General features: G+C 42.7%; 1 protein-coding gene across 6 annotated transcripts in view; it reads left to right on the top strand.

Annotated features, from left to right (window-relative positions):
- Positions 1-25,216, top strand: part of LOC129855548 (microtubule-associated serine/threonine-protein kinase 2-like) — a 270,030-nt gene that overhangs the window by 196,173 nt on the left and 48,641 nt on the right. For 4 of the 6 annotated variants that reach the window (XM_055923332.1, XM_055923329.1, XM_055923335.1 and 1 more), the window contains 4 exons: positions 7,465-7,540; positions 9,373-9,393; positions 11,327-11,405; positions 22,126-22,277. In XM_055923332.1, coding sequence (XP_055779307.1) covers positions 7,465-7,540; positions 9,373-9,393; positions 11,327-11,405; positions 22,126-22,277 — 328 coding nt within the window. The remainder of the gene's footprint in view (positions 1-7,464; positions 7,541-9,372; positions 9,394-11,326; positions 11,406-22,125; positions 22,278-25,216) is intronic. The other 2 variants (XM_055923331.1, XM_055923333.1) reach the window with 1 other exon arrangement.

The following is a 25,216-nucleotide window of genomic DNA, read 5'->3' as shown; positions in this document are numbered from 1 at the left end:
AAGGGTTTGAATACTTATTGACTCAAGACATTTCAGCTTTTCCTTTTGTATACATTTTTTTTTTGTGGGGGGAGCGCGAGAGAGCTCCTCTTCCTACTGCTGGATTTGTGGCTTCTGGGTACTGGCATGTCATGGGCAGCATTCATAAACAGCACAGTTATCTCTGTCTCTCTCTCTTTATCGCTGCCCTTCAGCCGACTGTCTCTGCCCAGAAAGATGCTGTTGTGTTACTGTGGCAACAGACCTAGTACCACTCTGTCTGTGCCCCATCTGGCGTCCTCTCTGCCAACCCAGCCGTGTGCCACTGCAATCTGGGAAAGCGTTAACAGCTAACTGACTACAACACCATTAAGATAATGATCAACAAGTGTGCATCTGTTCCCCAAATTGAGTTATACCTCACTTATACAAGCAACTTTACATTTGAGAGATATTTGTAAGACACTGCAATTAGCCAAATGCAGCCAGAGACCATGTTTTAATAGTTTAAGGCTTCAAAAGTGCTCAGAGTCTAGACGATCCTATCCACCAATCAGGGTTGTGTATGTTAATATATGTATATGTTAATGTTAATATGTTAATATATTTAAAATAGCGTATAAAGTTATAGTGTTACTTTGTGCTGCTGCTGTGAAAATAATTTGGCTCCAGACAGCTATAAAGACATAGTTGTGCTCCTGCTGTTGGTGAGGCTAGCAGAGTTGTAAAGGAACAGAGTGTTCTGATACCGTATAACTCTGTGTGGAGGAGAGGGGTTCTGACTTAGTTAGCACACTCCTCTACTGCAGAGTGGGATTTTAAACTGCTTTGCTGTCTGATTTCCCCATGGTAACCCATATCTAAGAGAGCCACTCGCTCCCAATGAGAGTTGCAGCCCTGTCAATCATCCAAAAAACAGTTTCTGTTAACTTATGTCTGTCTACACACCGACCTACTGAATTGCGTTTCTCTTCTGTACTCCCTCGGTTAGTTCCTATTGCTGATAGTCAGCCAGTCATTTAGTCAATAATTTAGTATGTCAGTCAGTCATTCAGTCAGTCAGTCAGTCATTTTGTATGTCAGTCATTTAGTATGTCAATCATTTATTCAGTCAGTCATTTATTTAGTTGTTTAGTCCGTCAGCCAGTCAGTCATTTAGTCAGTCAGTCCGTGTTAATTTCATCTAATTCAACCCCAGCTCTAGTAGCGTATAGAGTTAAGAGTTTAGTCATGTCTCTGCTTTAGGCCTTTCTTACCTAATTACTTAATACTAATGAAATGGAGGACTTTTTTATAACTCTGAAAAATGACTTGGATGAAATAGACTCTCTCTCTCCCCCTCTCGCTCCCTCATACCCACATTATTTATCTCCCCCTCGCTTGACATCTCCTCGCTTACCTTCCTCGCCCTCTCGCTGTATCTCTCCTCCCTCTCGCTCGACTGAATTTATTTCAAAGGGTTTTATTAGCATGGGAAACATGATGTTTACATTGCTAAAGCAAATCTCTCTTTCTCTCTCTATCCCTCTCTCTCATCCGGTGGAGACCGTGAATTTCCCCAGAGATTCTTCTGGGAAAAAAATGGGGTCCACGCTGAAAAAGTTTGAATACCACTGAGATGGAGGGATGAGTGTTAGTGATGTGCAGGTTGACTCATAACCCGCAGTCCCTGTGGTTATATCCGCGCAACGGACAGGTTCAGGGTCATTAAATATTGTGTAGCTGAAGGGCGGGTGTGTGGCGGGTGGGTTGAATAAAGAGAAACAATACCTTAAAAAAAAATATACGGATGTATAATCGTTTTGCAATTTACATAGGCTACATTGAGGTTTTTCATTCATTATTTTAGGCTATCTGGTATAAGTGCATAAAAGCCTAAGCTTCAAGGCTTAACTGTACCCACGCCAAATATTGCTTTCGGGAACTGGCAGAAAAAGTTCACGTCAATCCACGGAGGCAAAAATAACATTGTCTAGGTTTAACTCAATAAGAGAAAAGCTGCGAAAGAAGAGTTGAAAATAAAGAGACGGGAGGGCCAGAAAAGTAATATTTGGAAAGTATTTGGTCAAGTGGTAAAAGAGGATGATATGTTATGTTATGTGTGATGATTGTGAGGCGCTATACACATTTGACAGACACAAGACGGGCCTATGGCACGTCAAGGGAACCGTAGCCTACTGTTTAGATGGGTTAAATCAAAACTGAAATCTGGACACTGACTGTAGGTCTATAACCTCGCACATTGCCTTAATAATAACTCCTGTAGAATTAAACATTTCTTGTAGTAAAAGTATACACCAAAAGTAGGCACAATTTGGACTTGGGAGTGGAGAAATAGGATTCAATTATTTCTGCATCTTGAGAGAATGCAATGTTCAGTTAGATACCATCTGTAGAGGTGCTGTCTTCATCATTAAAGTGTTGTGACGTGACTATCATTAATGTGATGACTGCTATTTATCGAATAATTACTCTATTAAATGAATCATGTAACAATTAACAACCGCTTATTCGGATTAGAAATGCAACATATATTTGCGCGTAGATGTCTTTTCTCGTTCGTCTCTCTGTTACCACTCGATCCGTCTATGGGGAGTGGTTCGATGTAAGTCTCTGGATGTCCACCAGAAGTCACAATGTCCTTCTTAGTTGTAGGCTTTTTTTTGTTCTGGAGTGTTCTTAGAATGGATACATCAGGGAGTGTATCACACGGTGGTGAGAGGGAATTGTTCTTCCCTCCCGTCTTGGTCAATTGTCCTAGACCACTTCACAATACCCAGCTGCAGACTGAGAATGTTTGGCCTATTCTTCACCTTCTTCTAGTCTTGTAGTTTTAACCATTTCAACGCGTGGACCACGTCCTCACATTCTCTGGTCTCACCATTTTCAGCCGTGTAGCCACAGCTCCACGCTGTCTGGTCTGTATTTAAATTCTCAGCGAGTCCTTTTAAACACTCTGGCCTGAGTAGCGTGGCTACTGTCACGGATTCCCCCAGTACTGCTGCTCATTCCGTGCACCAGTTCCGGAGGTCTACGTCACTGGCCTCTAAGCCTTCATGAACTGTCTCGTTACGCACACCTGATTCCAATTCCCCTGATTAGTAATTGTCTATATGTGCCCTCTGTTCACCATTGTCTTGTCGGTTATTGTTCCCATGTCCGTTGGTCTTGTGAGTACCTGTGCTTTGTTATTTTGGCTTTCGTGCTGCGTGTGTTGTGCACTTGTTATTACGGGTCTCGTCCCGTGTATTGTTGTGCATTTGTTATTACGGCTCTCGCACCATGTAGTGTATTGTGGGTCCCATGTATTTTACCTCACTCTTTTGTTTGGGTTACATCCCTGTGTTTTTGTTTACGTGTTTGTTTTGGGCTTCGTCCCCGGCCTTTTCATGGCATGTTGTATATTTTGGGTGGAGTATTAAACCCCCTCTATTACGAATTCCTGCGCCTGTCTCCAATAATTTATACAACGTGACAGCTACTGACTAGCTGTCACGTTCTGACCTTAGTTCCTTTGTTATGTCTTTATTTTAGGTTGGTCAGGGCGTGAGTTGGGGTGGGCATTCTATGTTTTGTTCTATTGTTCTATTTCTATGTGTTTGGCCTAGTATGGTTCTCAATCAGAGGCAGGTGTCAGTCGTTGTCTCTGATTGGGAGCCATATTTAGGTAGCCTGGTTTTCATTGTGTTTTGTGGGTGATTATTTTCTGTTTGCTGTTTCACCGTACAGGACTGTTCGTTTTGTCGTTTTATTGTTTTTGTTCAGTGTTCAGTTTCTTATTAAAACATTATGGACACTTACCACGCTGCGCATTGGTCCTCCTCTTCTTCCACCCACGACGAGCGTTACACTAGCACAAGTTTTGCAAGAAACATTTTTTAGAAGTCGAAAAATCACATTGTTATCTTTTCACAAATAGTTTCATATTTAATCATATGTTTTACAACTTTTAGATGTAAATCTAATATATACATTGTGAAAGCTCTTAAAGTTACAATGTTTCCATTATAACGTCTTTTTGATCATTTTAATGACATAACAAAATAGACATTAATTTCCCATATTTCATCTGTCATCATTCTCAACATTCTTTATGTTAGAAATATTGTTTCAATGTCCATTGTTAGATGTTGAAGTTTTGGCGGCACGGTCTCTCTGTGTAACACAGCAGACATTCCATTCTCCCAAACTGATGAGCCAAAGGGAGAGTTTCTGCAAGGTATTTACGACCGGTCATTAAGTCATAAAACCGTCCCAACTCCATCCCTCTCATGACAAAAGCATCATAAAAGCTGATCGTATTTCTACCACATAAAATATGCATCGAAGCCGAACTGCAACACGTTGGGTCGTTTTTACAGCTTTCTTTTTCTTTACCACCGGTCAAACTGATGTCATTTGGACATTTTGCATAGATAATCTTTCCCTTTTTTGTTGTTGAGTTATTGTATTTTCTCCCCAGTCTCTAAACATCTTCGCTCCGCGAAAGATGACAGAGAACTAGATTGAAGCATTCATTCTATCGATCTATTACATTATTCTGTTGAGCAAGGATCTATTCAGTCTTCTAGGGCCACATATAATGACAAGAGTGTGTTTGGTTTATTAATTCGACCATTTCAAAAAAGTTTATATGTGTCTGTATGAGTGTGCATGACTGTGTTTGTTTATGTGGGTGGTAAAATGGGTCACTCTCACTGCGATAGCTAGCTGTCCATCTGCATACTCTTCTTTCATGAGTGGCAACCCAATTAACATGACTCCAGGGGTGTAGAACGAGGATAGGGTTTCTCCCGTCAGGGAAACACATAGAGTTGAGGAGGTTTTTTAGTGTTGAAAATCCCATAGGGCTCTCTAACAACTCTCATCACACACCATGGGCTCTCAAGTGCAAATGGAATAATACGCCTCTGAATCGCATTTAACCTTGACACACACACACACACACACACACACACACACACACACACACACACACACACACACACACACACTGTGTCTTTGTTTCCCTGAAGTAAACTACAGTATCTCTCCTCACCATAATGTAAGGCCATTCTTTGCCTGTGTGTATCACCCTGTGTGAATGCAACTTCATTTGAATAATGGTTCCCGCTCTCAGTGAGGTGTGTATCTATCCATCTAGCCCCCTGCCTGCCTGTATGCACTGTATCTATGCGGCGAAACACAGTGCAGAGTGATTGAGCTCATGCCTCTAAGCCTCCTAATAGCCCCTCTGAGGCCCCAAGCCCATTTAAAAACAGCTTTCACTGACAGGCCCCAGCCTTAACACACTGCTCAGGGTTACGCACTCCAAGTTCCAGGACACGCACACACACACCACATACTATATACACACACAAAGACACACTCACTCATACACACACACGCAAGAGGAGCCAAGTGTTTCCTACTGCGGCAGATAGACAGGGAATTAATTAATAATTAATAAATGTTTAAAGGCCCAGAGCAGTCAATGTAGTTTTCCTGTGTTTTGTATGATATTGTACAACAGCTAATGAAATTAACACTGTTAAAGTGTGCAAAGAAAATGTGATCAGTGTTATTTCCTGATAGTTGCTTGTTGAAAATGCAATCTACACAGGACCTTCGAAGGGAGTTTGGCTTGCCCGATGACATCACCAGGCGGTGAATTGGTTATTAAACCAATAACAAAGAGAGCTCCAAATCTCTCTGCCAATAACAGCTAGTTTTAAGTTGTCCTCTCCCCACTCAGACCACTCCCAGACAGTCCGAGCAAAATTCTTGCTTGAGAACGTTTTTTTTTTTTGTTGCTAAAAAGCAATTTTTGCCAAATGTTATGGAAAACTGTTACAGTAAGGTTTTTATCTTTTATTTAACTAGGCAAGTCAGTTAAGAACAAATTCTTATTTACAATGCCGGCCTACACCGGCCAAACCCGGACGATGCTGGGTCAATTGTGCGCTGCCCTATGGGACTCCCAATCACGGCCGGATGTGATGCAGCCTGGATTCGAACCGGGTACTGCAGTGACGCCTCTTGCACTGAGATGCAGTGCCTTAGACCAAGGTACCTAATTGTAACCCAGAATGATTTGATATTGATATAAAAACAGCTGTATTGGGCCTTTAAAGGATCTGTTCTGGCTTCACATTCTCAGAAAATACATAATTGATGCGGGAGGGAGGGAGGTGTGGTCCAACCCCCAGCACCCCGTCTGCTATACTTCACCACCCAGTGAGGGGTGAGAGCAGTGCCCTACATGTTTCACCCCCCCACCCTCCATCTCCCCTGTCCCACTCCTCAGATCGATTGGGATGATGTATGTGAAGCAGATTTGGCTTTTCCATGTTGAGCAATTTGTTACGTCACACCCCGGATTTTCTCCATGTTGAGCTGTTGGGTACCCACAATGTAGGCTAATTAGCAGACAGACATTTAGGGTTCTATATATACCCGGACTCCAGATCGATTAATCAACCCTGCTCTCTTTTACGCTTTCTTTCTTACTCCCCCTCTATCTCTCCATCTCCACTCTCTACGGTCTGTACTGCTGTGTGATTTAGTCTACATTGAGACAGTAATAAGATGTTCATTTCTGTCTGTAGAGTAGCTTGTTGGTGTCCATCTTCTTTCTCTAACGGTCTGTAAATGCTTTATTCCTCTCATTCATCTCGTCTCCGATTGTGCTGCTTGTTGCTGAGAAGAACCAGACGATTAGCAGCCCATTGATCAAACACCCCTTGTCTATGTCTCATCCGGATCCTCCTCCCCTCTCCCCTTGTCCTCTCCTTACGTCTGTCCCTGGCTAAATTAGAACACTCCACAAGCTTTGTGATCTCTGAAATACCCTTTCCTGTCGGAAAGGAGGAAGACAGAGGGATGAGGAAGAGAGGAGGCGTGATGGGGGGAATGTATTTGCTGTTTAGCGTATGCTGAAGGAGGAGTTGGAGGGTATACTGTATGTAGGCCCTGTGTAGTGCACACACACAGGGATGACAGAACAATAGTTTTCAGTACCCTTTCACATGCCAATAAAGGTTGAGGGTTTTCATCTAACCTGTGTGATTGTGGTGTTGGGTTATTTTTGCTGTCACCAATGTGGTTATTTGGAGAAAGGAATATTATCTAGGCTAACCCCAACCCGAGCCCCCCCGTTCTACCACCTCTGGTCTCTTGGCCCTTCCACCCCTACGGGAGGGCAGCTCCTGCTCAGCACAGCCCAAACTCTTTTCAGTCCTTGTACCCCAATGGTGCAAGGTATTTTCTGAAAACTGCATTGTTGGTTAAGGGCTTGTAAGTAAGCATTTCACCGTCAGGTCTACACCTGTTGTATTCGGCACATGTGACAAATAGATTTGATTTGATTTTACCAGCTTCCCCCTGGGAATAACTTACTGAATAACGAAGTCTAGAATCTGGCTTTTGTTTCTTTTTGTGCCGTGTTTAATTCTTCTTCTCTCCTTTCTGCTTCTCTCTCTCCCTCTCTTTCTCCATCTCTCCCAGGGAGCAGCCCTCTGGACAGCCCCAGAAACTTCTCCCCCAACACGGCAGCACACTTCTCCTTCGTTCCAGCTCGCAGGTGAGCCAGGGGGGTCAAGTGGCAGGGTTTCCTTTTCGGAAAATGTGGCACCGGGCAACGTGACCGGGATGATTACAATTTTCCGACCATTTGACAAATTTACCAGACCCATATGCATTGGGTGCGTAACCCGTTAGGTTGTCCACCCACGGTGCTCAAAATTGACAGAAGTCACATTTTAGATTACGGTAATTAATCTTAACAAAACATGCAAGTCGTGTAATGAGGCAGACAATAAAACGTCATTTTCAAACTTTTGCCAAAATGCAATTCTCAGGAAAAAAAATCTTTCTTAACAGAGCACCTGATGCGACCGGTTCCATATGTGACAGATATGAAACATCTCAGAAAAGTGGGATCTAAAGATGCAACAACTAGGATAGGTTACTAATATGACTATGATTGTGCCTCTGGCTTCTGGACAACAAAAGAAAGTTGGTGTGAAAACCAATAGAACAGGAGAGAAATGCTGGTTTCAATGACATGAGGAGGTCTTTATAAAATAATTGACTCCACTTTTTTATGGTCGGATTTTGCCTTAGCTACTTTGATGTATAATATGAAGTAAAAGGTTCAGGTCTCAAACAATTAAGTATATGTTTTCAAAATGCATACTGCCTCGAGCTCACATTGCAAAATGGTGGGGGAAGCGCTGCCTACTGTTGCCTATGCACTTGGATGGGAGGCGGGTTCAATTACCTTCAATTACCAGAGAGATTTTTTTGTTTTGTTATTTTAATCGTGGTCATCAAAACCATATTAACACGCACTTGCGTTTAGAATTGTTGCGCAATGTCTGGGCTTATAAAAGCACATAGCTCTAGTGATATTCCACTGAAAATACGCTCTGTATGCTGTGCGCATGTGATAAGTAAGACACATGATGACTAATGAAAATGTGCACATTAATTCCAATACATTATGCAAATTAACCTATAGACCGATAAGCATGACAGTCAAATGTATTTCCATCAATTAATAAAGAGCATTATTTTGCAATGGATAGTTTTGTTTTTTGCAGGTCAATTTGGCCAGCAACAATTTTATTTATCAGATTATCGGCCAAAAGCCGACAATTACCAGCTAACGGAAACCCTGGTCAGGGTTTAGCTCACTGGGATCAAATGACTTAATATGTCTGATGGTGATTGTCTTCATAGTTATGCTAGGTAGGAGGGATTATTACCTCATTCTATTATTTGAGCCATACTGTTCATTGACAGTCACCTGCACCCCCACAGGGGCCAGTTTCCCCAAGCCCAGCTCCAGTTCAATAGTTCACAGCAGAAACTGTGAAGAGTGGAGCCCAAATGGATGCCATTTATCCTCCAGAGTTTAGCCTTAAAATCCAATCCCTCCCATGGCTAATACTCACAGCACCTCTGTGCTCCTCTTTAAATTATAATTGAAAGTCTGGCTAATCAAGCCCATATCATCTGCATGTTTGAAGCCTGGTTGAATATCCTCTTATCTGTCACAGGCTTTGACTAGGAAGTGTAATTACAGAACTCAAGATTGAGAGCCTGTGTGGAGTTAAGCACAACTCAAGATTAAATAGATAAATTTGTTTAATAAGTCGCTCTACACGAGGCGAGAGATATGACATGTGCTGGTAGGATGGTCTTCTGTTTGGAAGAAGATACCACTTCTTCTGCCCCGAACTTCAATAAATCAGATGAGACAGGAGACAGAGAAATTAACCTTAAGCAACAGTGCCACCCAATGGTGAAGTGTCATTATGCAGGATGAGATCTGCAACAACAAAAAAATGGTTCTGCAGAGCTCATTACAAGAACACATGTAGTTCTAACACTATCCTCTCTCCCACACAGTCACGGGCACAGGGCTGACAGGTAACTTCTCACCTTTAACCTTTTACCTCCACCCCCTCACCTTCTCCTCTATCTCCTGTCCTCTGCCCTGAATGGAAACACCAAGGCCCGTATCCACAAAGCATCTCAGAGAATGAGTGCTGATCTAGAATCTGTCCATATAATCTAATTCGTTAGGATCTGAAACGCAAAACTGATCCTAGATCAGCATTCCTACTCTGAGATGCTTTGTGACCTCTACAGTGACTTCAGAAAGTATTCACACCCCACTGTTTCCACATTTTGTTGTGTTACAAAGTGGGATTAAAATGGATTTAATGTCATTTGTTTTTCAACGATTTACACAAAATACTCTAATGTCAAAGTGGAAGAAAAATGTTTGAATAATAATAATACATTTATGGAAAATAAAACACTAATATATCTTGATTAGATAACTATTCAACTCTGACTCAATATGTTAGAATCACCTTTGGCAGCGATTACAGCTGTGAGTCTTTCTGGGTAAGTCTCTAAGAGCTTTGCCTGGATTGTCCTATATTTGCCCATTATTCTTTAAAAGATTCTTCAAGCTCTGTCAAATTGGTTGTTGATAATTGCTAGACAGCCATTTTCAAGTCTGCCATATATTTTCAAGCAGATCAAAACTGTAACTAGGCCACATTTAGGAACATTCAATGTCGTTTTGTTAAGCAACTCCAGTGTATATTTGGACTTGTGTTTTAGGTAATTGTCCAGCTGAAAGGTGAATTTGTCTACCAGAGTCTGTTGGAATGCAGACTGAACCAAGTTTTCCTGTAGGATTTTGCCTGTGCTTAGCTCAATTCTGTTTATTTGTATCCTGAAAAACTCCCTAGTGCTTGCCAGTGACAAGCATACCAATAACATGATACAACCACAACCATGCTTGAAAATATGAAGAGTGGTACTCAGGAATGTGTTTTGTTGGATTTGCCTCAAACGTAACACTTTGTATTCAGGACAAAAAGTACATTTCTTTGCCGCATTTCTTTTTGCAGTATTACTTTAGTGCTTTATTGCAAACAGGATGCATGTTTTGTCGGTACAGTATATTATGTTAGTATTGTGGAGTAACTGCAATGTTGTTGATCCATCCTCAGTTATCTTCTATCACAGCCATTCAACTCTATAACAGTTCTAAAGTCGCAATTGGCACCGGTTTCCATCCAAAGTGTAATTAATAACTGCACCATGCTCGAATGGATATTCAATGTTTATTTAAAAAAAAAAATGGACTCCTTAACCAATAGTTGCTCTTCTATGTGAACCATTCGAAAACCTCCCTGGTCTTTGTGCTTGAAATGCACTTCTCGACTGAGGGACCTGAAAGATAGATTGTATTTGTGAGGTACAGAGATGGGGTAGTCTTTTAACAATTATGTTAAACACTAGAGATGAGTCCATGCAACTTATTATGTGACTTGCTAAGCACATTTTATTTATAATAAAAGGGTTGAATGCTTATTGACTCAAAGACATTTCAGCTTTTAATTTTAAATGAATTTGTAAACATTTCTAACAATATAATTATATTTGTGACGCCCCAGTCCCTAGAGAAGTATGGCCATCCCAAACCTGCATGGACCTGCCCTATAACCAGGACTGTACTCCTTTCTGTAGAACATATTTCATCTCATATTCATTTCTATGTTGTCTTCTTGGCAGAAGGTGTGTGTGTGTTGGTTTGTGTCAGTGTGTGTGTGTGTTTGCTTGCCTGTGTTTTGTGTTTGCAGACTTTGTCTGCAGCGTTTAACTTCTTACAGACATCTAGCGCGGCGAAGCACAACTGTGGTACCATGGCTCCGTCAAACCTTTCATAGTTAACACAGGAACTTGTCTGACCTTAATCCTTTCCATCCCCTCTGCTCCTCCGTATCTCTCTATCTCGTTCTCTCTCTCTCTCTGTTTCCCTCTATTTCTATCTCCTTCTCAGGACGGATGGCAGGCGCTGGTCTCTGGCATCACTGCCCTCCTCTGGATATGGCACCAACACACCCAGCTCCACTGTCTCGGTGAGAGTGTGTGTGTGTGTGTGTGTGTGTGTGTGTGTGTGTGTGTGTGTGTGTGTGTGTGTGTGTGTGTGTGTGTGTGTGTGTGTGTGTGTGTGTGCGTCAAGGTCAGGCATCGAGGCATTCAGTTACTGTTCGATTAAACGTTAGAATGTTCAAAACGAGTGACCTAAGCGACTTTGAGCGTGGTATGATCGTTGGTGACAGGCACGCCGGTTCTAGTTTCTCTGAAACGGACAGGCCTCCTGGGCTTTTCACGCACAACAGTGTCGAGGATTTACCGAGAATGGTACGGGGGAAAAAACCCACATGCAGTTCTTTCTAGGTATGCACAATATATTGGTGAACATATCGGAATCGGCCGATATTAGCTAAAAATGGCAACATCGGCCCGATGTCTAGTTAACGCCGATGTGCAAAACCGATGTCAAAGCTGACGTGCATACCTATATAACGTTCTCCACCTTCTCATTCTTCACTTTATTGATGTGTTTGACAGTTGAAGTGATAGGTTTTGCTTTATTCTTTTGTTTTGTCTGTTTGTTGGCCACTCGGAAAACATTCTGCTGCTTTTTGCCTTTTTGTTTATTCTTCGCCATGATTACCTCAAGAAGTGGACGACTATCGGCAAATGTAAAACGTAATGATGCCACGTAATATTTAGCGCTACACGTGCAACACAGCATTCCTAACCTAGCCCACAATGTCTGCTGTGTAGATCGAGCAGTCAACAAGTCGAGCAGTCATTTGAAAGAGTAAGAACATTTTAGCAAGACAACTCAAAGGCGAAATCCAAGATAATTGGAATTCATTGACAATCAACCGTTCTCTGACGTGGGTGATGTTGGCTTTCGCCGACTGGTCGAACACCGGTACACATTATCAAGTGCGCTATTTTTCAGATGTTTCCCCACCGGAGTTACACAGACATAGCGTCACTGCTATTAGCTTCACGACTGACATTTGGACCAGCGATATCAGCCCCATGACCATGCTGAGTCTGACAGCATAGTGGGTCATCGAGGATTTCGTACTGAGGAAAGTCGTTTTGCATGCTCATGAATGTGCTGGTTGTCATACCGCTGCTGCCATTTCAATGTCATTTGAGAACATGTTTGAAACATGGAAACATGAACACACTAGCCAACTCCATTCGAACAACTGACTCGAGAAATAAGGTCATCAACTGCGCCTGCAGCAGACGTGATACCCTCTGTCATGGCATTGAAACGCCTGCTCAACAAACCTGCCGACACAGGCTGTGAACAAGCGATTCGGTGGCATTCTCTCTTTACTGTGTCGCCACCATGCTCGATGCTATGTACAAGGACCGCTACTTCGATGCAGACAAGAAACAGGGTTTATGTGAAATGTTACATACACAGCTGGACAAGATGGAAACAGACACAGTGACAGTACGCACCGAGGAAGAGAGGGCACGGACAGACAGAGCTGAAACTTCACTGCTTGACATGTATGATGAAATCCTGGTTGAGAATGAAACGACTGAACAACGGAACAGCACAGCAAGTAAGTGAAAGAAAGAGATTTTGATAATGTTTTACTGGTAATGGGGACATACGTAAATGCCAACAAAATAACCTTTTGGTCAGTGTGGTGTGTATAACCTTTATTTATCTAGGCAAGTAAAATTCTTATTTACATTGACAGCCTACCCCGGCCAAACCCAGACGACGCTGGGCCAATTGTGCGCTGCCCTACAGGACTCCCAATCACGGCCGGATGTAATACAGCCTGGATTCGAACCAAGGACTCTAGTGACGCCTCTTGCACTGAGATGTAGTGCCTTAACCTGTCTAGGACCACTGCCTTGGTGTGTTTGGACCATGATAGTTTGTTGGTGATGTGGACACCAAGGAACTTGAAGCCCTTGAACTGCTCCAATACAGCCCCATCGATGTTAATGGGGGCCTGTTCGTTCCGCCTTTTCCTGTAGTCCATGATCAGCTCCTTTGTCTTGGTCACATTGAGGGAGAGGTTGTTGCCCTGGCACCACACTGCCAGGTCTCTGACCTCCTCCCTATATGCTGTTTCATCGTTGTCGGTGATCAGGCCTATCACTGTTGTGTTGTCAGCAAATTTAATGATGGTGTTGGGGTCATGCTTGGCCACGCAGTCGTGGGTGAACAGGGAGTACAGGAGGGGACTAATCGCACACCCCTGAGGGGCCCCCGTGTTGTGGATCAGCGTGGCACTATGGTGTTGAACACTGAGCTGTAGTCAATGAACAGCATTCTCACATAGGTGTTCCTTTTGTCCAGGTGGGAAAGGGCAGTGTGTAGTGCGATTGAGATTGCGTCATCTATGGATCTGTTGGGGCGGTATGCAAATTGGAGTAGGTCTAGGGTATCCGGGATGATGCTGTTGATGTGAGCCATAACCAGCCTTTCAAAGCACTGCATGGCTACTGACTCGAATGCTACGGGGCAGTAATCATTTAGGCAGGTTACCTTCGCTTCTTTGGGCACAGGGACTATGGTGGTTTGCTTGAAACATGTAGGTATTACAGACTCGGTCAGGGAGAGGTTGAAAATGTCAGTGAAGACAATTGCCAGTTCGTCCACGCATGCTTACATGTCCTGGTAATCTGTCTGGCCCCGCGGCTTTGTGAATGTTAAAGGTTTTGCTCACATCGACTACCGAGAGCGTTATCACACAGTCATCCGGAACAGCTGGTGCTCTCATGCATGCTTCAGTGTTGCCTGCCTCGAAGAGAGCATAAAAGGCATTTAGCTCATCTGGTAGGCTCGCGTCACTGTGCAGCTCACGGCTGGGTTTCCTTTTGTAGTCCGTAATACAACAAGTGTAGACCTTACCTTGAAATGCTTACTTACTTAACCAACAGTGCAGTTCATGAAGAGTTCAGAAAATAAAGTTAAGTAAAAAATACTTTAGTCTCAGTCTGTCTGGATACAGTGTCAAATAAAAAGACAGCGACAACAGTAACACACACACTCTAGGACGAGGGATACACAGGGGATGACGTGGGCTTGGCTGGGATTATACAGTAGGGTAAACTAGAAAAGTTGATGTCACTCAATAACCAGTTCAATCTGATAATCTGTGGTGTGGGTTGTTCCTCCAGTGTCTTGGTTTTATGAAGTATCACAGCACTAATTTAGACTGGCTGTAATTCTTTGTTCTAGAAGGAGCAGAAGCAGAATACTGGAAGGAGAAACAATTTATAGGCTGCATGATGATGAATTTGACTCCACAATGCTGTGTTGTTCCATGCCATATGGGGCAATGTCATACTATACCTTACTGTAACATTTAGTACCATAGTATACCCTTCAGAGGATTATACTTTACAGCACCACATACACAGTGATAACTCCTAACCTCACACCGTATCCCCCTCTAGAGTGTGTGTATAGCCTATGTAAAGATCTGTAGTGTGTCATTGTGACATGGCTTGGCTCTCCCTCAGTCAGCTCGTAGTGTGTCTGTGTATGTGTATTCTGAATAACCTGCAGGAGGATGTTTATACACTCTGAGGAAACACAGACACCCCTCAGACCCTGAGGTCAGCACTGAAATGGTAGCAGAGAGAGAGAGAGGCAGATCGAGAGAAATAAAGAGACCAATCAGACCCACCGACCAAGGTAGCGTAGCTATCCTTCACAAGTGTCTTGCTGAAAATCAATGTTGGATGTCGGACAATTTTCTCTTGCTCAATGATAAGAAATCAGAGGTTGTTTTATTTGACCCCCCCCCCCACCTTGCCAGAACCTGGATTGTAAATAACCGTAGTCATTTCTTCACAATTGTAAAGCCTAACAGCCTGAAACCTTGGGGTCTTCTTTGACCATGACCTAAACCTTGAGTTGCATGTAAATAAGATTGTGCAGTCCTGATTTTATAACCCGAAAATATAGCTAAAGTCAAGGATTTATGCATGCTTTTATTTCCTCATGCATAGATTACTGTAGCTCTTTGTATACTGTACATGTCTCAGTTATAAATCACTCCATTGTCTACGGTTTGTTCAAAATGCTGCAGCTCGGCTATATAACAGGCGCCAGGAAATGTAACCATGTCACACCCATTTTAACTTCTCTACACTGGCTACCAGTTACATTTAGAAACGATCAAAAAATTGTATTAATCACGTTTAAGGCTTGGTTTAGGCCCATCCTATAGCTCAAATATTTTATCTTCCTACAAGCCTGGACACATCCTGAGATCCTTTGGCAGGGCACTGTTGATTATTCCAAAGTATAGGTTGAAAACGAAAGGAGACTGGACATTTACTATTAGGGCCGCTAGACATTGGAATGATCTACCAGAGGAGATCAGGTTTGCAGATTCAATACCTTTTTTTAAAATCCCAGCTGAAGACGCTTTAAAAACCTGTCTAGGACTGGGGTGCCGCTAGCACCCCCCCTACATTCCACTGAAAAGGCAGAGCGCGAAATTCCCCCCAATTTTTTTTTTTAAATATTTAACTTTCACACATTAAAGTCCAATACAGCTAATGAAAGACACAGATCGTGTGAATCCAGCCAACATGTCCGATTTTTAAAATGTTTTACAGGGAAGACACAATATGTAAAGATGTAAATCTATTAGCTAAACACATTAGCATAAGACACCATCTTTTATTTGTCCACCAACACCAGTAGCTATCACCAATTCGACTAAACTAAGATATTGATAGCCACTAACCAAGAAAAAAACTCATCAGATGACAGTCTGATAGCATATTTATGGTATAGGATAGGTTTTGTTAGAAAAATGTGCATATTTCAGGTAGATGTCATAGGTTACAATTGCACCCACCGTCACAAATGGACTAGAATAAATACATAGAGCAACGTGTTTACCTAATTGCTAATCATCAAACATTTCGTAAAAATACACAGCATACACTAATCGAAAGACACAGATCCTGTGAATACAGACAATATTTCAGCTTTTCTAAGTGTCTTACAGCGAAAACACAATAAATCGTTATATTAGCATACCACATAGGCAAACGTTACCAGAGCATTGATTCTAGCCAAAGAGAGCGATAACGTAAACATCGCCAAAATATATACATTTTTTCACTAACCTTCTCAGAATTCTTCCGATGACACTCCTGTAACATCATATTACACAATCCATATACAGTTTGTTCGAAAATGTGCATATTTAGCCACCAAAATCATGGTTAGACAATGACAAAAGTTGCCCAGCTGGTCAGACAATGTCGTGCGCCATATTAGACAGTGATCTAGTCGTATACATAAATACTCATAAACGTGACTAAAAAAATAGGGTGGACAGCGATTGATAGACAATTTAATTCTTAATACAATCGCTGATTTACATTTTTTAAATTATCCTTACTTTTCAATACAGTTTGCGCCAAGCGAAGCTACGTCAAACAAGATGGCGTCATGAGCGATTAACATTTCTCGACAGAAACACGATTTATCATAATAAATTGTTCCTACTTTGAGCTGTTCTTCCATCAGTATCTTGGGCAAAGGATCCTTTCTTGGGTCTAATCGTCTTTTGGTGGAAAGCTGTCCTCTTGCCATGTGGAAATGCCAACTGCGTTCGTCATGAACTGGAAGCGTGCCCAGAGATTCACAGTGTCTCAGAAATAAATGTCCCAAAATCGCACTAAACGGATATAAATTGCTATAAAACGCTTTAAATTAACTACCTTATGATGTTTTTAACTCCTATAACGAGTAGAAACATGACCTGAGAAAGATTACTCGCCACACTAATGCTTGGAACAAGTGTGGGTCGGTGGCCGGCGCGCGCAAGACGCAGCTGCAAAAGAGTTACTAGCTACAAGGTTTTTTTATTTATAGTGCCTGTGATTGCGCAATCGACCCCATTCAAATCGTCATCACGTAAAGGCATCCAGGGGAAGACGTAAGCAGTGTCCGTATACTCATAGGAATAACATTGGCCTTAAAACTGACTCCAGAACAGGGGCCAACATTTCTGAAATCTGACTCCATGTCAGGGAAATTGCTGTAGAATGACTTCTGTTCCACTTAGAGACAAAATTTCAACTCCTATAGAAACTATAGACTGTTTTCTATCCAATAATAATAATAATATGCATATTGTACGATCAAGAATTTTGTAGGAAGCCGTTTCAAAAATTACATGATTACCTTAAATAGTGACAACAGCGCCCCCAGCCTTAACAGGTTAACCTGTCTAGGATGAGCGTGCCGCTAGCGGCACACCCCCCCCCCACTGAAAAACCAGTGCCGCGAAATTCAAAAAAAATATTTTTTTTAAATATTTAACTTTCACACATTAAAGTCCAATACAGCTAATGAAAGACACAGATCTTGTGAATCCAGTCAACATGTCCGATTTTTAAAATGTTTTACAGGGAAGACACAATATGTAAAGATGTACATCTATTACCTAAAAACACATTAGCATAATCCACCATCTTTTATTTGTCCACCAACACCAGTAGCTATCACCAATTCGGCTAAACTAAGATATTTATAGCCCCTAACCAACAAAAAAACTCATCAGATGACAGTCTGATAACATATTTATGGTATGGGATAGGTTTTGTTAGAAAAAAGTGCATATTTCAGGTAGATGGCATAGGTTACAATTGCACCCACCGTCACAAATGGACTAGAATAATTACTATGAGCAACGTGTTTACCTACTTACTAATCATCAAACATTTCGTAAAAATACACAGCATACACGAATCGAAAGACACAGATCCTGTGAATACAGACAATATTTCAGATTTTCTAAGTGTCTTACAGCGAAAACACAATAAATCGTTATATTAGCATAGCACATAGCACATAGCAGCCCAGCATTGATTCTAGCCAAAGTGAGCGATAACGTCAACATCGCCAAAAATATATAAATTTTTTCACTAACCTTCTCAGAATTCTTCAGATGACACTCCTGTAACATCATATTACACAATCCATATAGAGTTTGATCGAAAATGTTTATATTTAGCCACCAAAATCATGGTTAGACAATGTGAAATGTAGCTCAGCTGGTCAGAAAATGTCCTTGCGCCACTTAGACAGTGATCTACTCTTATACATAAATACTCATAAACGTGACTAAAAAATATAGGGTGGACAGGGATTGATAGACAATTTAATTCTTAATACAATTGCGGAATTACATTTTTTAATTTATCCTTACTTTTCAATACAGTTTGCGCCAAGCGAAGCTACGTCAAAAAACATGGCGTCCTAAGCCACTAAAATTTTTCGACAGAAACACGATTTATCATAATAAAAATGTCCTACTTTGAGCTGTTCTTCCATCAGTATCTTGGGCAAAGGATCCTTTCTTGGGAGTAATCGTCTTTTGGTGGAAAGCTGTCCTCTTGCCATGTGGAAATGCCAACTGCGTTCGGGATGAACTGGAAGCGTGCCCAGCTATTCACAGCGTTAAAGAAATAAATGTCCCAAAATCGCACTAAACGGATATAAATTGCTATAAAACGCTTTAAATTAACTACCTTATGATGTTTTTAACTCCTATAACGAGTAAAAAGATGACCGGAGAAATATAACAGGCTAAACTAACGCTTGGAACAGGAGCGGGTCGGTGTCCTCCACGCGCGTTACGCACCAAGAAAAGACTTGCTAGCTACAGGGTTTTTTAATTTATAGTGCCTGTGAACGCGCAATCGACCCCATTGAAATCGTCATCACGTAAAGGCATCCAGGGGAAGACGTAAGCAGTGTCCGTATAGTCATAGCAATAACAGTGCCCTTTTAACTGACTCCAGAACAGTGGCGAACATTTCTGAAATCTGACTCCATGTCAGGGAAATTGCTGTAGAATGGGCTCTGTTCCACTTAGAGACAAAATTTCAACTCCTATAGAAACTATAGACTGTTTTCTATCCAATAATAATAATAATATGCATATTGTACGATCAAGGATTTTGTGGGAAGCCGTTTCAAAAATTACCCGATTAGCATAAATAGTCTCAACAGCGCCCCATCCTCAACAGGTTAACCTCTCGCTTCAACGCTCCTGGTTGTTGCGGAAATTGGTCCATTACTACTGTTTACTTTGTGTATCTACACCATCTTGCTGACTCTACCTAACCTATGACCTGACCAAATCACCTTACGCATTACTGCCCACCGTGACAAGAAATGACATCAACAAAAACTATACAACACATAATTGGCTCCTAGCCTACAAGCATAGGCTACTTTCTGTCCCTAACACTTAAACTGAAACTAAATAATATATAAATGAAATACAAATGTTATGATAAAACTTAAACTAAACTTAATTTCAAATGAAAATCCTAAAACTACAGTGCATTCGGAAAGGATTCAGTCCCCTTGACTTATTCCACATTTTGTTATGTTACAGCGTTAAAAAATAGCGTGGGTTTTTCACTCATAAATCTACACAATATATCCCATAATGACCCAGCAAAAACAGTTTTTTAGATTTTTTTGCAAATGTATAATACTACTTTTACATAAGTATTCAGTCCCTTTACACAGTACTTTGTTGAAGCACCTTTGGCAGCGATTACAGCCCCGAGTCTTCTTGGGTATGACGCTACAAGCTTGGCACATCTGTATTTGGGGAGTTTCTTCTCTGCAGATCTTCTCAAGCTCTGTCAGGTTGGATGTGGAGTGTCGCTGCACAGCTATTTTCAGGTTTCTCCAGAGATGTTAGATCGGGTTCAAGTCCGGGCTCTGCCTGGGCCACTCAAAGAAATTCAGAGACTTGTCACGAGGCCAATCCAGCGTTGTCTTGGCTGTGTGTTTAGGGTCGTTGTCCTGTTGGATGGTGAACCTTCGCTCCAGTCTGAGGCCCTAAGTGCTCTGGAGCAGGTTTTCATCAAGGATTTTTTTGTACTTTGCTCCGTTCATCTTTCCATCGATTCTGTCTAGTCTCCCAGTCCCTGCTGCTGAAAAACATCCCCACAGCATGATGCTGCCACCACCATGCTTCACCGTAGGGATGGTGCCAGGTTTCCTCCAGACGTGGCGATTGGCATTCAGGCCAAAGAGTTCAATCTTTGTTTCATCAGACAAGAGAATCTTGTTTCTCATGGTCTGAGAGTCCTTTAGGTGCCTTTTGGGAAACTACAAGCGGGCTGTGTGCTTTTTACTGAGGTGTGGCTTCCGTCTGGCCACTCTACGATAAAGGCCTGATTGGTGGAGTTGTGCAGAGATGGTTGTCCTTCTGGAAGGTTCTCCCATCTCCACAGAGGAACTCTGTGGCTCTGTCAGAGTGACCGTTGGGTTCTTGGTCACCTCACTGACCAAGGCCCTTCTCCCTTGATTGCTCAATTTGGCCGGGGGCGAGCCAGCTCTAGGACGAGTCTTGGTGGTTGCAAACTTCTTCCATTTAAGAATGATGGAGGCCACTGTGTTTTTGGGGACCTTCAATGCTGCAGAAATGTTTTGATACCCTTCCCCAGATCTGTGCTTTTACACAATCCTGTCCTGGAGCTCTACGGACAATTCCTTTGACCTCATGGCTTGGTTTTTTTCTCTGACATGCACTGTCAACTGTGGGACCTTTATATAAATAGGTGAGTGCCTTTCCAAATCATGTCCAATTAATTGAATTTACCACAGGTGGACTACAATTGTAGAAACATCTCAAAGATGATCATTGGAAACAGGATGCACCTGAGCTCAATTTTGAGTCTCATAGCAAAGGTTCTAAATACAAAATAAGATATTTCAGTTTTTTATTTAAAATATTTTTTTATAAAACCCGGTTTCACTTTGTCATTATGATGTATTTTGTGTAGATTAATGAGGATATTTATTCATTCCATTTTAGAATAAGGTTGTTACGTAACAAAATGTGGAAAAAGTGAAGGGGTCTGAATACTTTCTGAATGCACTGCATAATTACCTTGGTGTGTGTGTGCATGCGTACAGTATGTTTTTTGTACTTTTGTACTATGTGGGATAGTGGATTGACATAGGCTAATGCTTTTGCTGTTCGTTAGGCCTACTCATCTTGTTGGCTGACGAAAAGTAAATCTGGACGGACAGTTCTTCCAATATTTTCAATATGCAGTTGTGTCCCCAATGTGTCTGTCTTCAATTGTTGCCTGTGAGAAAGAGCCGATCACGTGATGGAGAGCCATGTGAGTCAGAGGTGCTTAGGAGCACGCAGCACTCAGGGAGAAGGGCACAACGCAGCACTCTCGGCCAAGGGCACAATGGCCACTGGCCGCAAAAGGCATGGATTCTTTTAGGGTGCATTACGGCCACATACGGGATGCCGTCGTGAAATTCGAGGCATTATCAAGTGCTTGTCAAATTGTGAATGAGAGACTGATGTAGTGTGTTCAGCCTGCGCAAAAAAACAAAGCAGAGCTCATGCCTTTCAAGCAACTTTTTTCAAATCATCATTAGTCTAATCATGCACTCTTACAATGTTAAATGTTTTTATCCTGCTCAAAGGAGCAGCATTACCCCCTAATATACTGTCAGATTTAGACAGTTATCCCAATTTGAAACTCTCCAGAGTTTGTTCATTCAGTTTCTTTATCTCTTCTTCAAAAGCAACAGCCCAGTAGAGAGTAGAGCACACTACCATAGCCACTAACCAGGAGTTACCATTCCCAGCTCCAGTTACTCGCTACTAGCAATGGGCTCTTTTGCCCGTGTACTCCCTCCCTCTAGCAGTTAGCCGCAACTAGCGCCCGGCTCTTCTACCCTTGTAATCCCTCCCTCTCTGCTTCTCACAGTCATCCTGTTCATCCCAGGAGAAGCTGCACCAGCTGCCCTTCCAGCCCACGGCGGACGAGCTGCACTTCCTCACCAAGCACTTCAGCTCCGAGAGCATCACCGACGAGGAGGGACGACACTCGCCCATGCGCCCCCGCTCACGCAGCCTCAGGTAGGATATCCGCCAGAGACTCATACACCCACACTTCAGTACAATGCCCAGTGCCCACTCAAACCCACCTTTGCCATCCTCCTGCAGTATCTCACCTAAATGACTGTCTGTTGTTTGTCAGGAGGCCTATCTGTAGGCTGTAACTTTTGTAGACACAAAGGTATTCTACCTGTATTTGGTAGACAAAAAGGTCAGGCCCTTCTCATTGACACATCGCTGGCAGGTGTGAGTGACTGTGACCTCTTCAGTGTGGCAGGCTGGCAGCAGCAGACTTCTATCACCTGTCTACTGCCCTTATCACTGACACCCAGTCTACCTCAGCCTCAGACTCCTCGCTCGTTAGCCATCACACCCTGTCCCTCTTTCTGTCTGTCCGTCTGTCTGTCTGTCTCTCTCTCACTTTATCTCTGTCACTCTTGCTTTTCTCCACTTCTCTGTCTCTCTCCACCTCACTCTCGCTCACTCTCCATCTGTCTCCCTCTTTGTGTCCTTTACTGGTCTCACTTTTTTCTGTGTCTATCAGTTTTTGGTGCCAGAATGTACACTACATGACCAAAAGTATGTGGACACCTCCTTGTCGAACATCTCATTCCAGGGTCATGGACATTAATATGGAGTTGGTTCCCCTTTTGTTGCTATAACAGCCTCCACTCTTCTGGGAAGGCTTTCCACTAGATTTTGGAACATTGCTCCATTCAGTCACAAGAGCATTAGTGAGGTCGGGCAGTGATGTTTGGCGATTAGGCCTGGCTCGCAGTCTGCGTTCCAATTCATCCAAAAGGGGTTTGATGGAGTAGAGGTCAGGGCTCTGTGCAGGCCAGTCAAGTTCTTCCACACTGAACTCGACAAACCATTTCTGTATGGCCCTCGCTTTGTGCACGGGGGTATTGTCATGCTGAAATAGGAAAGGGCCTTCCCCAAACTATTGCCACAAAGTTGGAAGCACAGAATCTTCTAGAATGTCATTGTATGCTGTAGTGTTAAGATTTCCCTTCACTGGAACTAAGGGGCCTAGCCCAAACCATGGAAAACAGCCCCACTTTACAGTTGGAACTATGCATTCGGGCAGGTAGCGTTCTCCTGGCATCCGTCAAACCCAGGTTTGTCCGTTGAACTGGCCAGATGGTGAAGCGGGATTCATCACTCCAGAGAACGCGTTTCCAATGGCGGCGAGCTTTACTCCACTCCGGGCCGATGCTTGGCATTGCACATGGTGATCTTAGACTTGGGTGCTGCTGCTCAGCCATGGATACCCATTTCATGAAGCTCCCGATGAACAGTTCGTGTACTGATGTTGCTTCCAGAGGCAGTTTGGAACACGGTAGTGAGTGTTATAACCGAGGACAGACAATTTTTACACACTACACGCTTCAGCACTCAGCGATCCCGTTCTGTGAGCTTGTGTGGCCTACCACTTCGCGGCTGAGCCGTTGTTGCTCCTAGACGTTTCCACTAGCAGAGCAGAATTTTGACAAACTGATTGTTGGAAAGGTGGCATCCTATAACGGTGCCACATTGAAAGTTACTGTGCTCTTCAGTAAGGCCATTCTACTGCCAATGTTTGTCTATGGAGATTGCATGGCTGTGTGCTCGATTTTAGACACCTGTCAGCAACGGTGTGGCTGAAATAGCCGAATCAACTAATTTGAAGGGGTGTCCACATACTTATGTGTATATCTAGTGTCTCTATCTCATTCAGTCAATCTGTCACTGACACTGTATTCTCTGAGTTCTGAGGTGCCAGAACTGGTGCCATCTCAGCTGATCAGCAGTTCAGCTGTGCCTCCCTGTCCTGCCCTGTTCTGTTATGACCTGCAACTGCCAGTCTTAATCCCCCCCTTCTTCCTTCTCCTCCTTCTCCTCCTCCTCCTCCCCTGGCTCCTGTCTCTGCATTCAGTTACCCCTCCTTTCAAAAGCTAAACATCAAACAGACTAGCTACCGAAAGGCCCAAACTTTCTGCCTTCGCAGCAGACATATCTCATCTCTACACCCCCTCTCCTCTCCTCTTTTCTTGTCTCGTTCCCTTCATCTGTGTGGATTTAGAACACACTGCTTTCATCTCACTCTATCCTCATGAATGAAGAACAGAACATGGCTCTGTTGGTATGATATGAGAGAGACACTTTGCACTTAGAGAGAGAGAGAGAGAGAGAGAGAGATTAGGTTTAGTGTTAAGATGACTCGATGAGACAGAGGCCTAGCCTTTCCCCTCCTACAAGGCCGTATCTCTATCTGAATGTACTCTCAAGGGGCCTGCCTGCCACTCAGGCTATAGGAATGAGATGTATAAATATCAGATGAGGTATGAGAGAAAGGCATTACTAGCCGTTTACAAATGACTATCCCTGCTGTATGACTTTACTGTATGCCTCAGCAAGGATTAATCATCTGATGAAGGAGAGAGATGGGCAGAGATGGAGAGAGAGAGATTGGTAGGGGGAGAGGAGAGTGAGGCTTTAGGAAGTGAAAGAGATAGTGAGAGAAGGATGGAGGGGCTTCAAAGAGGGTGATTGCTATCGAAATAAACAGAGAGAACGTGCGGGAAAGAGTGCTACAAGGCAGATGAGGTGAGGGAGAGAGTGTGAAAGAACGAGCGAGAGAAAGCTAGGGATGCAACAATTCACCGATACACATCGGCCCCTGATTCAAATGTTTAAGATACAAGTGCATCGGGCTGCGGACCCCAAACCGATCCAAATTAAGTATGCATCGATCCAGTGACGATTTTAGCATGTACATCTTGGTGAGGAAAATTCACCCATTTTTTTAACGCATGCTGTTGTGGGTGAAATTACAAGATTATGTTATAATACTGTTATTGCATCAAATTATTGTTTTATGCAACAGAATAGGGGGTTCTTAAAACTATATTGTGTCTGTGTGAACTGAGAGTGGGCCTCTGGGGCTTAATGCTATCAGTATATTTACGATGCCTTAG

This window comes from Salvelinus fontinalis, chromosome 5 (genome assembly GCF_029448725.1).
Source record: "Salvelinus fontinalis isolate EN_2023a chromosome 5, ASM2944872v1, whole genome shotgun sequence".
Lineage (NCBI taxonomy): Eukaryota > Metazoa > Chordata > Actinopteri > Salmoniformes > Salmonidae > Salvelinus > Salvelinus fontinalis.
The sequence above is the reverse complement of the archived record's forward strand: the minus strand, read 5'-3'. Positions and strand labels throughout refer to the sequence as shown.